This window comes from Macrobrachium nipponense, chromosome 37 (genome assembly GCF_015104395.2).
Source record: "Macrobrachium nipponense isolate FS-2020 chromosome 37, ASM1510439v2, whole genome shotgun sequence".
Classification (NCBI taxonomy): Eukaryota; Metazoa; Arthropoda; class Malacostraca; order Decapoda; family Palaemonidae; genus Macrobrachium; species Macrobrachium nipponense.
The window spans coordinates 19,511,771-19,524,827 of NC_061097.1; the positions used below are offsets into that span (position 1 = coordinate 19,511,771).

The following is a 13,057-nucleotide window of genomic DNA, read 5'->3' on the forward strand; positions in this document are numbered from 1 at the left end:
TCTTACTCTCCATCCTCTCCTAACAATTGAGTCATATGCAACTGCGAGTTTTTCCTCCTGTTACATCTTTCAAACCTTTTACTATCAATTTCCGATTCAGCACTGAATGACCTCATAGGCCCCAGTGCTTGGACTTTGGCCTACATTCTATATTCAATGAATCACTTCAATCATCGGTAAAAGTGGTGACGTGTATCAGTGACGTCGGTATAGCGTATCCTCCACTAAACCTTTTCAAATGGTGGTTTGACCTGTGGTTAAATGTCAATTTACCTATCCTTGGCCATACGAAATTTTAAAGAATAAACGCCTTAATTAAGTACATCTGTCGATTCAGTGTACTACCATAAATTAGGACAATGCTAGAAATACTCGGTACTTTAGTAGTATGGAAATCCTTATGTCGGTTTAAAAGTTGTGTACGATAAACCCTATTTCAGGGCCTCTGGAATGAATGTATAGTAGTAGTTGTATACCTCCAGTGACTAGGATAAAACAAACAGGCCTACCTACTTAGTAGTTAGGGTCATGGCTGGGTTCATTCATCCAGTCTGCTTCATGACTAAAATTAAAGTTAAAATTTTTAGGCCCAACAGTGTACTGGGACAGCAATCGAGACAGTGTCATGTAACTTAATATAAAACCTCATCCTTTGCTTAAAAAACAGTTGTTTATATAATCGGGAAATATTCTTCTCAGAAGTTAAACGATAACCTACTTGAGAGAATACTTCAGTATTGTTAAAGGGCAAGCCTGTTTGGCAGTATACAAGTAATATTTGGTATATTTCAAGATTTTATTAAATAAATAATATTTACAACAAAGAGTTTACACTTAAAAAGTAAACAAAGGCTGAATATATGGCAACCCTTGCCATATTCACAAAGTAATACATTTTTCATTCAACTTAACCTACTATAATATTGCAACACTGGAAGAATTTTTTTTACACGTATATAGTTATCAGCTTCAAAGATATAAGAAACGACATAGTGCCAAGTACTATAGCATATGCTGCACACCTAACCGGTAAATATACACGTTAATGCTTGGCACTCCTGTCCTTTAGTTTTAAACACTTCATATGGTAATGGCTGATATTTAAATCACACCAATATTTGTGATTTTTCAACCTTACCCATTATAGCTGTGAGAAAACGGTTTAATCATGCTTTTAAGTATTACAGTATTGTGGTATAAATATCACATTACAAATTCATTATCACAAATTATTGCGGTTCCTGGAGTTTATTGGAATAAAGGGTTTGAATGGTTGTCGTTTCAAGTAGTCGTCGTTTATCACATGTCTCGTACGTTTTTACTGCATCGAGATATTCCAGAATACTTGAAAAAGGCTCATTTTAAAATAATGTGGGGTGTTGAAGACAGTTTACAGTTGAGGAAAATTATTGTTGCTACTATAGTAGGTGGTTTACCTGGGTGCCTCTAGTTTCACCCGGTTTCGTACTAGCCCCACGGGGATTCCAATGTGTTCAGCCGTGTTTAGTACTAGCCCCTCGGGAATTCAAGTGTGTTCTGCTGTGTTTAATACTAGTCCCTCGGGGATTCAAGTGTGTTCTGCCATGTTTAGTACTAGTCCCTCGGGGATTCAAATGTTCTGCCGTGTTAAGTACTAGTCCCTCGGGGATTCAAATGTGTTCTGCCATGTTTAGTACTAGTCCCTCGGAGATTCAAATGTGTTCTGCCGTGTTTAGTACTATCCGCTCGGGGATCAAATATCCCGAAGTGCACTTTATCACACTTTGATCCCCGAGGGCTAGTACTAAACACGGCGAGACACATTTGATCCCCTAGGTAGACCGCCTACTGGAGTAGCACCAAATTATCAATATTATCATTAAAAAACTGAAGTTTTCCATGTACTGCAGTGTAACTTTGTGCCCTCCTTCTTAACCTACAAACATCAGAGACCTGGATGAGACAGACCTGAAACTTTTTACCTTGTACTGTCATCGACACTCATTTTTGGACTGGGTCTTAACAAGGATCTAATGCATTTTTAAATTAGTTTTTTCAATTGGTCAGGAACCAGGTTCAAGTTAATCTCAATATTAAACCCAGGATGGTAAATCATCCCCTGATAATTACGTAAAACTGGATTTAAGTGTTTTAAATCCTGTTGTCGGAGTATTTAAATTTAAATTTTCAGTACATTGCTGAGACAAAATTTAATAAACGATAAAAAAAATCAATTATTAAAGTTTACAAATAGTTTTATAAACTAAACTTTCCTTCACAGCCAATTCTCTCGTAAACATTACACCAACTTTAATATTCATAGCATACGGAATATGCGTGCAAACCTATGCACCTGACGTTGCTTAGGAATTTTCATCCCAAAGAATAACTAATGTTAAGCCTGATGCTATTCTCGGCAATATTTCCTGATGAATGGTACGCTAGCTTGTCAAAGTGATTATTGCTTTAAGCAAGAATTCTTGAGGTATGGCGAGGAAACAAGAATTAAAACGAACATACAGTTATTGGTCGGTCAGCAGTGAAGTTTTTTCATTTTCTCTTTTGAATGCCACGTGAATCTAAACATTTCACTTGGTACAGTACAGAGTTGTTAAGAGGTAGTGGTCCCATTTGGTTCAACAGTGTCTAATGAAAGAACTGGACTGCTGGCCTATGTGAAACTGTAAGTGTGTTCTGACACACAGGGTCTAAGTCTAGACACTGAACCCAAGAGGGCCTTTCAGTGGAAAAGACTTCCTGTGCATTTGTGCGCTGTGCTGAAGCAAATTCAGTGGAAAATAAACATTGGCGTGCGTTTTCAAGACATGTTTCACAAAATGTCTGAAAATTATCCTGGTTTAAGAGGCAAATATTATAACATCATGAATCTTTCAAAGATTATATAAATTTTTATATTTAACCGGTGAATCTTGCCAACCTTTAAGACTAAATTAGTTCATTTGGTTTTTGCTCGTATTTAATCATGATACACTGCTTGGGTTAGCAAGCAGTGCCATGAATCTGTACGAGTCATATAACTTATAGTGCTTATGGCATAGTCATCACCCAAGAGGAAATACTGTATACAAAGTGGTTCCGCAATTAGTACAGACAAAACGTTTTAACAGTTCACCAGAACTTCAATTGACGTCTTACAAAGTTCTATACTATATATAAATGGTCTCTCAATCCTCCACAACCATTAAAAATCTATCTTGCAAAACTTCCATAGTGATAAAAATTGCTCTAGAAGAGGTTGTCATCCGCAAGCACCTCTTCTTGGTTTTACCCCAGAGAGTAATCAACTGCTACCGTTGTTTACTCCTAGACTATTGTGTTCTAACCGATTTGATAGCTTTGTACAGCTAGAGTGTAGCTGTACAAAGCTATCAAATCGCCTAGAACACAATAGTCTGGTAGTTGGCTCCCTCAAAGAAATGAGGTATATGAATATTGTGTTAACGATATGGCGAATATGTCCCTCCTTTCCATAAGCGAGTACATTGTGGCGCCAACTCAGCTCGTGGTCACTAGGCTAACGTTGCATTCCTTGTTGGATAAGTTCTGTAAAGAGAAAAAGTCCGCAATAAATATTCTGTTAAAAGAAACGGAGCTAGTAATGCAACACTTTTAGATTTCTACTACAAAATAGCAAAAGCAAGGACATGGCTTTGTCTATTAGCTGAAACCACTTGAAACAGTTCAAAATGAAACTTTCGTGTATTTTTAACATCTTTGTGACCCGAAAGATGTGTTAAAAATATACGAAAGTACTCGATAGTCAGTAGTTTCATTTTGAACTTTCCCAGTGTAGATATATACATATGAAAATTATTACCAGTATTTTGAAACAATACACTAGCCATTTATCCAGACTTTATCTGCCTGGCCTTTTTATGCTGTATCAAGTTAAAGTCGGATGAGATACCCTTGAATTAAATCAGCCTGCCATAATCCTAATTACGTCTTGGTTGTTTGTGACATTTGTTTAAATCAATTGGGAACAACTGTTTTCTGTGAACCTCCTTCTACTTTAATTTGTCGACAAAGCTGTTCCTACCTTTCTGCCTGAGGGTTTTCCTTCAGCTTGCTTTCAAGGGTCAATTTTATGGCTTCTGTGCAGACCCATGTTAATTCTGCCGCTTTTGTGAAAACCCAAGTTCAATTTAGTGGCTTTTGTGAAAATCCAAGTTCAATTTAGTGGCTTTTGTGAAAACCCAAGTTCAATTTAGTGGCTTTTATGACGACCTAAATTCAATATAGTGGCTATTGTGAAAAACTAAGTTCAGTTTTGTGGCTTTTGTGGAAACCCAAGTTCAATTTAGTGGCTTTTGCGGAAATCCAAGTTCAATTTAATGGCTTTTGTGAAAACCCAAGTTCAATTTAATGGCTTTTGTGAAAACCCAAGTTCAGTTTTGTGGCTTTTGTGAAAACCCAAGTTCAGTTTTGTCTCTTTTGTGAAAACCCAAGTTCAGTTTTGTGGCTTTTGTGAAAACTCAGTTCAATTTAGTGGCTTTTGTGAAAACCTAAGTTCAATTTAGTGGCTTTTGTGCAAACCAAAATTAAGTTTTGTGGCTTTTGTGAAAACCCAAGTTCAGTTTTGTGTCTTTTGTGAAAACCCAAGTTCAGTTTTGTGGCTTTTGTGAAAACCTAAGTTCAATTTAGTGGCTTTTGTGCAAACCAAAATTAACTTTTGTGGCTTTTGTGAAAACCCAAGTTCAGTTTTGTGGCTTTTGTGAAAACCCAAGTTCAGTTTTGTGGCTTTTGTGAAAACCTAAGTTCAATTTAGTGGCTTTTGTGCAAACCAAAATTAAGTTTTGTGGCTTTTGTGAAAACCCAAGTTCAGTTTTGTGTCTTTTGTGAAAACCCAAGTTCAGTTTTGTGGCTTTTGTGAAAACCCAAGTTCAGTTTTGTCTTTTGTGAAAACCCAAGTTCAGTTTTGTGGCTTGCTTTTGTGAAAGCACAATGCAAGTACTAATTTGAAGTGTCTAGCTAGCAGTCATTCAGTAGTGAAACCTACTTGGGCCCTCGAAAAACATTGGAGCAAATTTCAGATTTGGTAAATATTATTTTTTTGTGGTTTATGTTCTTAACAATTTCCAGTTATCCAATAAAGTAGGGTGAAGGCAGTCAAGCATTGGCGTGTACAGGGCTCACTTGGTGACCACTCTAAAACTGTTCAGAATTTTTAAAATTAATTTCTTTATATATAGCAGTGCAGAACTGCAGTTGAATGTATAGTCACTCATATAAGTTCATGGATGTCTCCGGGGACTAAAAGCTGAATTCCATCCAACCGCTTTCTGGACAACGAGCCTGTATAGTGACGTAAGATGTGCTCACACCGAAATTTTCTACAACAGAGTTAGGTAGTTCAACATTTGGCCAGTTTCGCACTCCCAGACACCTGCCATCCAGAAAGGAGTGAAATGGAAATCTCTCTCAAACACCCAAACATTCATGAACTTATATGAGTGACTGTACCAATCAAGTGATGGCTTGCAACAGTTATTAGGAATGAAATTCAATTTTTTTTCTTCTAAACTTTGCTATTTGTTTTCGGGAAAGCTCCTATAAATTGTATGATGGTATTCTTTCTTTATATAGAGCAATACAGAACTGTAGTTAAATGTACCAATAAACTGATGGCTTGCAACTGTTATTGAAATATTTTTGTCTAAACTTTGCTATTTGTTTTAAGGAAAGCTCCATTAAGTTGCATGAGGGTAAAATGGTAATAACTCGTGTGTAACTAAAATTTTCTGGGTTCTAATCGTAATTTAACTGATCATCAACCTTGAAATTTGAAGACCCCTACAAAAACGAAATTTTTCAAAATGCTGACAATCTTAACATTAATTTCATGCGGGGAAAAAGTTAACTTTGGCGAGAATTTTAAATTGCAAGAAATAAATTTTGAATCAGTAAAGTATACAAAGAGGGCAAATTGTTAGCACAAGAAATGTACCAATTATTCATTACACTGCTTACCTTCATCCTTCAAATGTGAAAGTACGTGGAAGACAAAGAAATATAATTAATACAGACAAATAAGTATTACATATCAAACATTCATTTTCTCAGTTCCTTATTCCAAAGAAAAGTATGACTTACAGTGATAAGAAAGGTACAAGGCACACCGTAGGCATAACTAAAGGGTCTAAGAAGTTTCCCCACTAGAGGTTCTCTGTAATATCCCAATTATTAATATTTCATTGTAGCATCCTTATTATAGGATTTCATGCAGTCCTACCCAAAGGTTCTAGCAACGTTTCCTGAGCCACTATAGTAGATTCACATGAACCGTCCATTTGACGTCTAGACCAGTCCCTTACGACGCTCCTGATTGGCTGTTAATAAGCCAATCACAGGGCTGGAAACTCTGTCTCTCTCGAGAGTTCACATAGGCAGGATGTGTGCTCTATCTCTCCTGAGGGATACTTTTGGAAGACGTATTCTTCAGGAGAAGTGGAACGTACATCCTGCCTATGTGAACTCTCTCGAGAGACTAAGTCACCGAGAGTCTCCAGCCCTGTGACTGGCTTATTAACAGCCAATCAGGAGCGTCGTAAGGGACTGGCCTAGACATCAAATGCGCGGGTGATGTGAATCTACTATAGCTGCAATGCTCTCTCTGTCTTGTATTGGTCAGTACTGCCAAGCTTTACTACTACTTGAAGGTGTCCTAACCTCTTCGATCCTTATCAAGAAACACAACCCCCCCCCCAAAAAAAAAAAAAAAAAAAAAAAAAATACAGCGTTAACTTTGTTAGAATTGAGTGTTTCTCAGAAAATCAACAAAAATATTAGTCCCTTCTCATGTGCAGTATGTCTGTAAAACATGTTACCAAAAGTAATACATCCACCTGAAATTTTTTTCTTATTACGAAAAACGTTCATATCCCTCTTCATATCATCATCAAACACTATTTTTCTGTCAGGTCTTCCCTTTACCAAATCAGACATCTCCCGATTTATGCTTTCTCTAGTCCTATTCTACTATAGTAGATTCACATCAGCCGTGCATTTGATGTCTAGGCCAGTCCCTTACGACGCTCCTGATTGGCTGTTGATAAGCCAATCACAGGGCTGGAAACTCTCAGTCTCTATCGAGAGTTCACATGGGTAGGATCTATGTTCCACCTTTCCTGAGGTATACGTCTTTCAAAAGTATCCCCCAGTAGATGTGGAACATACATCCTGCCTATGTGGGCTCTCTCGAGAGACTGAGTTTCCAGCCCTGTGATTGGCTTATCAACAGCCAATCCGGAGCGTCGTAATGCACGGTTCATGTGAATCTACTATAGTGGCAATATTTCTGTCTCCTTTCATCACCACGTGCCCAAACCATCTCTGATTAGGCAACCGACCCAAATTTATTAGACCGAAACTTCCCCACACTAATCAGTTGAACACTTCCCCTGCAGGGAGGTATTGCCATCAGTGCACCTCGCGCTGCGCTCCGTAGACATTAAGGTACTTTGCAGCGTCCCTTCGACCCCTATCTGCAACCCCTTTCATTCCTTTTACTGTACCTCCGTTCATATTCTCAGTCTTCCATCTTACTTTCCTCCATCTCCTTACAATGGTTTCGAGGTGCAGCTGTAGGCTTTTCCTCCTGTTACGCCTTTCAAACCTTTCGACTCTGTTTCTCGGATCTTAACTAGATACTGAACCCAAGGGTTTTCTTTGGTCGGCATCTAGGACTAATATAACTCCGGGGGGGGGGGGGGGGGGGGGGTCATTATCTTTATGATAATTTCAGCCTTTTGTTGATATGTTTTTACGATAACACCCAAATGAACTTGTACTAAACACGCCTTTGCAAAGGTGAATACAAACAGGGTTAAAGTCCTTTTAGGGCCCGGGGTGGGGGTGGGGGGGCACTATCCAAGAAAGATCCAGTTTCTCTTTCAGCTCTGAATGACCTCATATGTCCCCAGTGCTTGGCCTTGTGCTTTAAATTCCACATTACCTTCAACTGAACACGAGCAGCCTTACCATTTCTTTCTTCGTGTTCTGCGATAGCGTCGACGATCGCAGAGTAGTTGTTGATCTGCGCGCACATGACGGGAGTCAAGTCTGTGCGATCTCTGACGTCCGTGGGCACTCCCGCCGATAGAAGCTCTGTGACGCAGTCTACGGAACCAACCGTACAAGCCTGAAGGTGAACAGAAAGAAAGTTAGTTTTTTTTTTATTTTTATTTTATTTCGACTGGTCAGCCGTTTAGCAAGAATAAACTGAAGCTCTGGAGAGAGCCGACACACACACACACACACACACACACACAAAATAAAAAATGCCAAAATAAATTCCACGTCCATACGCTTCGTGCTATTGGCCAATCGGAAGAAACCAAAGACAGTGGTTTCGTGGTAGTTTGTGGCTGTTCAAATGACTACAATTTCGTTTGCGTAAGTCTTACAGTAGGTCGTAAGTTTACAAAAATAGCTGTTAACGGCCCGCACCTTTTAGTGACTTTGGTTCTTCTTACGTTGGGTCCATTGTTTTGAGGTTTTAAAAGGCTTGTAAGGTGAAATCGGTAACAGAGAGAGAGAGAGAGAGAGAGAGAGAGAGAGATTTATATATGTAAATTCCTGCTTTTCTCAGTTTCCCTCAATGAAAACCTCCCTAATGCCCTTTATATTTTATATTTTCAATTTTCTATGTAAATAAAAAAAAAAGCCTTAATTGTTTTTGATAAAGCTGGGCTACCAGTCTGTACTGAGCCCAATGTAGTATTTTTTTACCTGATTTACCTTGAAGTCTCAAATGTTCTTCCGAGATATGGACTTGAAAAACACACACGAACATTTGACCACGGGCTGCTCTATGAGCAAGAGCCCGTGCTGGCATAAGGCCAGCTTAATCTTAAACAACAACATTTGAAAACATAACCCGATACAGAATACCGAAGGAAAAATTTTAATACTTTTTGCTGCAACCCATAACAGAAAATAATCGATGAGATAATATTTGTTAAATTTTGTTCAATAACAGAAAATAATCGATGAAATAATATTTGTTAAATTTTGTTCAATAACAGAAAATAATCGATGAAATAATATTTGTTAAATTTTGTTCAATAACAGAAAATAATCGATGAAATCATTTTTGTTAAATTTTGTTCAATAACAGAAAATAATCGATGGAATTAAATTTGTTAAATTTTGTTCAATAACAGAAAATAATCGATGAAATAATATTTGTTAAATTTTGTTCAATAACAGAAAATAATCGATGGAATTATATTTGTTAAATTTTGTTCAATTTAAGTCAACTTTGATAAAAATATGCAAGTAAAACTAAAAATATTGTATATGTTCTCTAATAAAAAAAAATATTAGTCGAAAGTGCTCTATTTAAGTTAGTTTATAACTATAACGACTACTACCACTAATAATACAATCAGTCAAGTACCACTATCACTAATAATACAATCAGTCTAGTACCACTATCACTAATAATACAATCAGTCTAGTACCACTATCACTAATAATACAATCAGTCTAGTACCACTACCACTAATAATACAATCAGTCAAGTACCACTATCACTAATAACACAATCAGTCTAGTACTAATATCACTAATAATACAATCAGTATACAATCACGTACATCATCAAGTACCACTAACACTAATACAATATCAGTATAGCCTACCAATATCACTGCACTAATTCAAATAATACAATCAGTCAAGTACCACTATCAACTAAATAATTACAATCAATTGTCAAGTACCACTATTCACTTAATAATACAATCAGTTCAAGTACCACTATCCCACTAATCAACTTTACAATCAGTTCAAGTACCTACTTTATCACTAATTAATTACAATCAAGTAAGTATCCACTACCACTTAATAATACAATAAACCAGTCTTCGTACCCACTATAACTAAAATAATACAATCAGTCAAGGATTACTACCAATAATAACACAATCAGTCTAAGGTAACTAATATCAACTAATAATACAAGCGTCTAAAGTACCACTACCACTAATAATACAATCAGTCAAGTACCACTACCACTAATAACACAATCAAGTTTCTAAAAGTACCCCTAATTCAATAATACACAACACAATCAGTCTAGTACCACTATCACTAATAACACAATCAGGTCTAGTACCCACTTATCCCACTAATAAACCACAATCAGGTCTAAGTAACAACTAATCCAACTAATAACAAATATCCCCAGTCTTAGTACCACTATCCACTCGATAACACAATCCAGTCTAGTATCACTACCAACTAATAATACAATCCAGTCAGTCTCACTACACTAATAAGTACAATAAACGTCTAGTACACTATCACTAATAATACAATCAGTCTCGTACCAATATCAGAATAACACAATCCCGTCCTAGTAACCATCACAATCAGTCAGTACCACTACTAATACAATCAGTCTGTAGTAGTACCGCCCCACCTTGTCCTAATAATACCAATCCAGTCCCAACGTACCACTAGCAACTAATAACAACAATCATCCTGTACCACATCACTAATAATACAATCAGTCTAGTACCACTATCACTAATAACACAATCAGTCTAGTACCACTATCACTAATAATACAATCAGTCAAGTACCACTACCACTAATAATACAATCAGTCAAGTACCACTATCACTAATAATACAATCAGTCAAGGAGGCTTCAGTAATTTCGGCAAATCATTTTTTTTAAATACTTTTTTCCCTCTTTCTTAATCCCCTTCATCTCCTTCTCTACCACGACATAGTTTCATTAAATCATGATTCAATTTCAAGAGAATTCCACAGAAGGAAAACTAAAGAAGAAAAAAAAAGGCGAAATTAGTAGGAATTATCTTAATCTCTTCGTCAATTTGGAGCATAAAAAAAAGGCCACGTGCCACAAGCAGAAAATCCAGTTCAATCAGGTCTTTGTACCCACACTATTCGACTGCAAAAAGTGATTAGTTTCATTAAATCATGATTCAAAGTTCAGAGAACTAAAGAAGAAAAAAAAAAGGCGAAATTAGTAGGAATTATCTTAATTCTCTTCGTCAATTTGGAGCATAAAAAAAGGCCACGTGCCACAAGCAGAAATCCAGTTCAATCTAGTCTTTGTACCCACACTATTCGACTGCAAAAAGCTGATTAGACCCAGGATTCGACCAAAGAGCGAAAATCAAGCTGAACAAGTGAGATTTTCGATCAAAGTACGCAAAACGTTCACTAACTTTATGTAAAGTAGGTTAAATTTTCAATAATTTCACATAAAAATTGGTGAAATGTACAATAACAATAAAAGAATAGGTGATGCTCAATAAAATATAGGTGAAATATTCATTATAAAAATTGGTGAAATGTACAATAGCGATATAAGAATAGGTGCTGCTCAATTAAAATGAGTGAACTCAATAATTTAATATAAATTAGCTTAAACTCTAAATAATTTATTATAAAATAGGTGAAAAGTTCAATAATCTCATAAAATATGTGAAATGTTCAATGATCTCATTTTATTCAGTGGAAAGTTCAGTGATCTCATGAAATGTGTGAAATGTTCAATGATCTCATATAAAATAAGTGAAAAGTTCCCTAATCTCGTATAAAATAGGTGCTCAGTAATTTAATGTAAATCAGATGAATTCTTCGATAAGTTCTTATAAAAAAAATGGAGCAAATGTTAAAAAACGTTTAATATAAAATAGGTGAAATGTTTACGAACAATATAAATGGCGAAGCGTTTAATTTTAACAAAAGTTGAAACTTGGAATTAAGCTTGGAAAATGCAATAAAACAGGGAAACTATTTATTGATAAAGCAGGTCAAACCTTTCAATAAAGCAGGGAAAACGTTTAATAGAACGGGTGGAACATTCAGTAGAAAAAGGAGAACTTTTAAGGAAAATGGGAAAACTTAATAAGACGGGAGTAACAGTCAGTACAAACGGAACTATTAATTAAATTTGATAAACGTTAAATAAAAATGGGTGGAACAGTCAGTAAAAACAGGGGAACCTTTAATGAAATTGGGACAACTTTTAATAAAACGGGAGGAACATTCAGTGAAAACAGGGGAACTTTTAATAAAATTGTGGAAACGTTTGATAAAACGGGTGGAACATTCAGTTAAAACAGTGGAACTTTTAATTAAAGTGGAAAAGTTTAATAAAACAGGTGGAACATTCAGTAAAAACAGTGGAACTTTTAATGAAATTGAGAAAACGTTTAATGAAACAGATGGAACATTCAATAAAAATAGGGGAACTTTCAATGAAGTTGGGAAAACTTAATAAAACGGGTGGAACATTCAGTAAAAATAGGGGAACTTTTATGAAATTGAGAAAACTTTTAAGAAAACGGGTGCAACATTCAGTAAAAAATCTTTTAAAATTGGCAAAAAGCAGCTCAAAACATTGAATAAAACTTCCTTAACTATTAGTAGGTGAAACCTTTCCCAAACAAACGTGTTGACAGTCGTAAGGGAAAGAGTTTGAAATCCAGGCGAAAAGCTGTAACAAAGCAAGTGAAACTTGCTCGACCAACGGGTGTTACAATAGAACTCGGGAACAAAGTCAATCAAAAAAGCCGTCTACACGTCTACAGATCGAATCGCAAGTCATTATCGTAACTCTCATCTATAATATCTTCCCAAGTGCGCATTAAGCCCGGCCCATTAACTTCCTTTCATGAAAATAATAATAATACAGTCAAGGCTGACGAATGTAATGGACTGACAAGACAAAAACTGAAATAAAAAGGAGCCGGAACGGAAATTATATACGGGAGACCTATCTATGCAATGGACGATGAGGCGATAAATTCCTGGTTCAGATCATAAATTTTTGGGTAAATTCTGCGTTCTGGTTACACACCCATCAATGCCTCCCCCAAATAGTCGGTTAATTACAGCTCTCGGGTTTTCCCATTCCAGCTAATGTCTCGGAGTCGAGTACTTTAAAACATTTTATTCGCTGAAAAACCAATAAGAACGCTTTCTTATGCTCTAAATACCATGCTATTTGCTGTCAAATGGTCTGTTAACCACGCAGGTTGAGAGAGAGAGAGGAGAGAGAGAGAGAGAAGAGA

At 36.4% G+C, this 13,057-nt stretch overlaps 1 protein-coding gene across 4 annotated transcripts in view; it reads right to left on the reverse strand.

The window, feature by feature from the left end:
- Positions 1 to 777: 777 nt before the first annotated feature.
- LOC135209051 (L-asparaginase 1-like) overlaps positions 778 to 13,057 on the reverse strand; it is a 100,412-nt gene continuing 88,132 nt past the window's right edge. For all 4 annotated transcript variants that reach the window (XM_064241604.1, XM_064241605.1, XM_064241602.1 and 1 more), the window contains 2 exons: positions 7,981 to 8,140; positions 778 to 3,543 (listed from right to left, as the gene is read on the reverse strand). In XM_064241604.1, the coding sequence (XP_064097674.1) occupies positions 3,515 to 3,543; positions 7,981 to 8,140 (189 nt within the window). In that variant the 3' untranslated portion in view covers positions 778 to 3,514. The remainder of the gene's footprint in view (positions 3,544 to 7,980; positions 8,141 to 13,057) is intronic.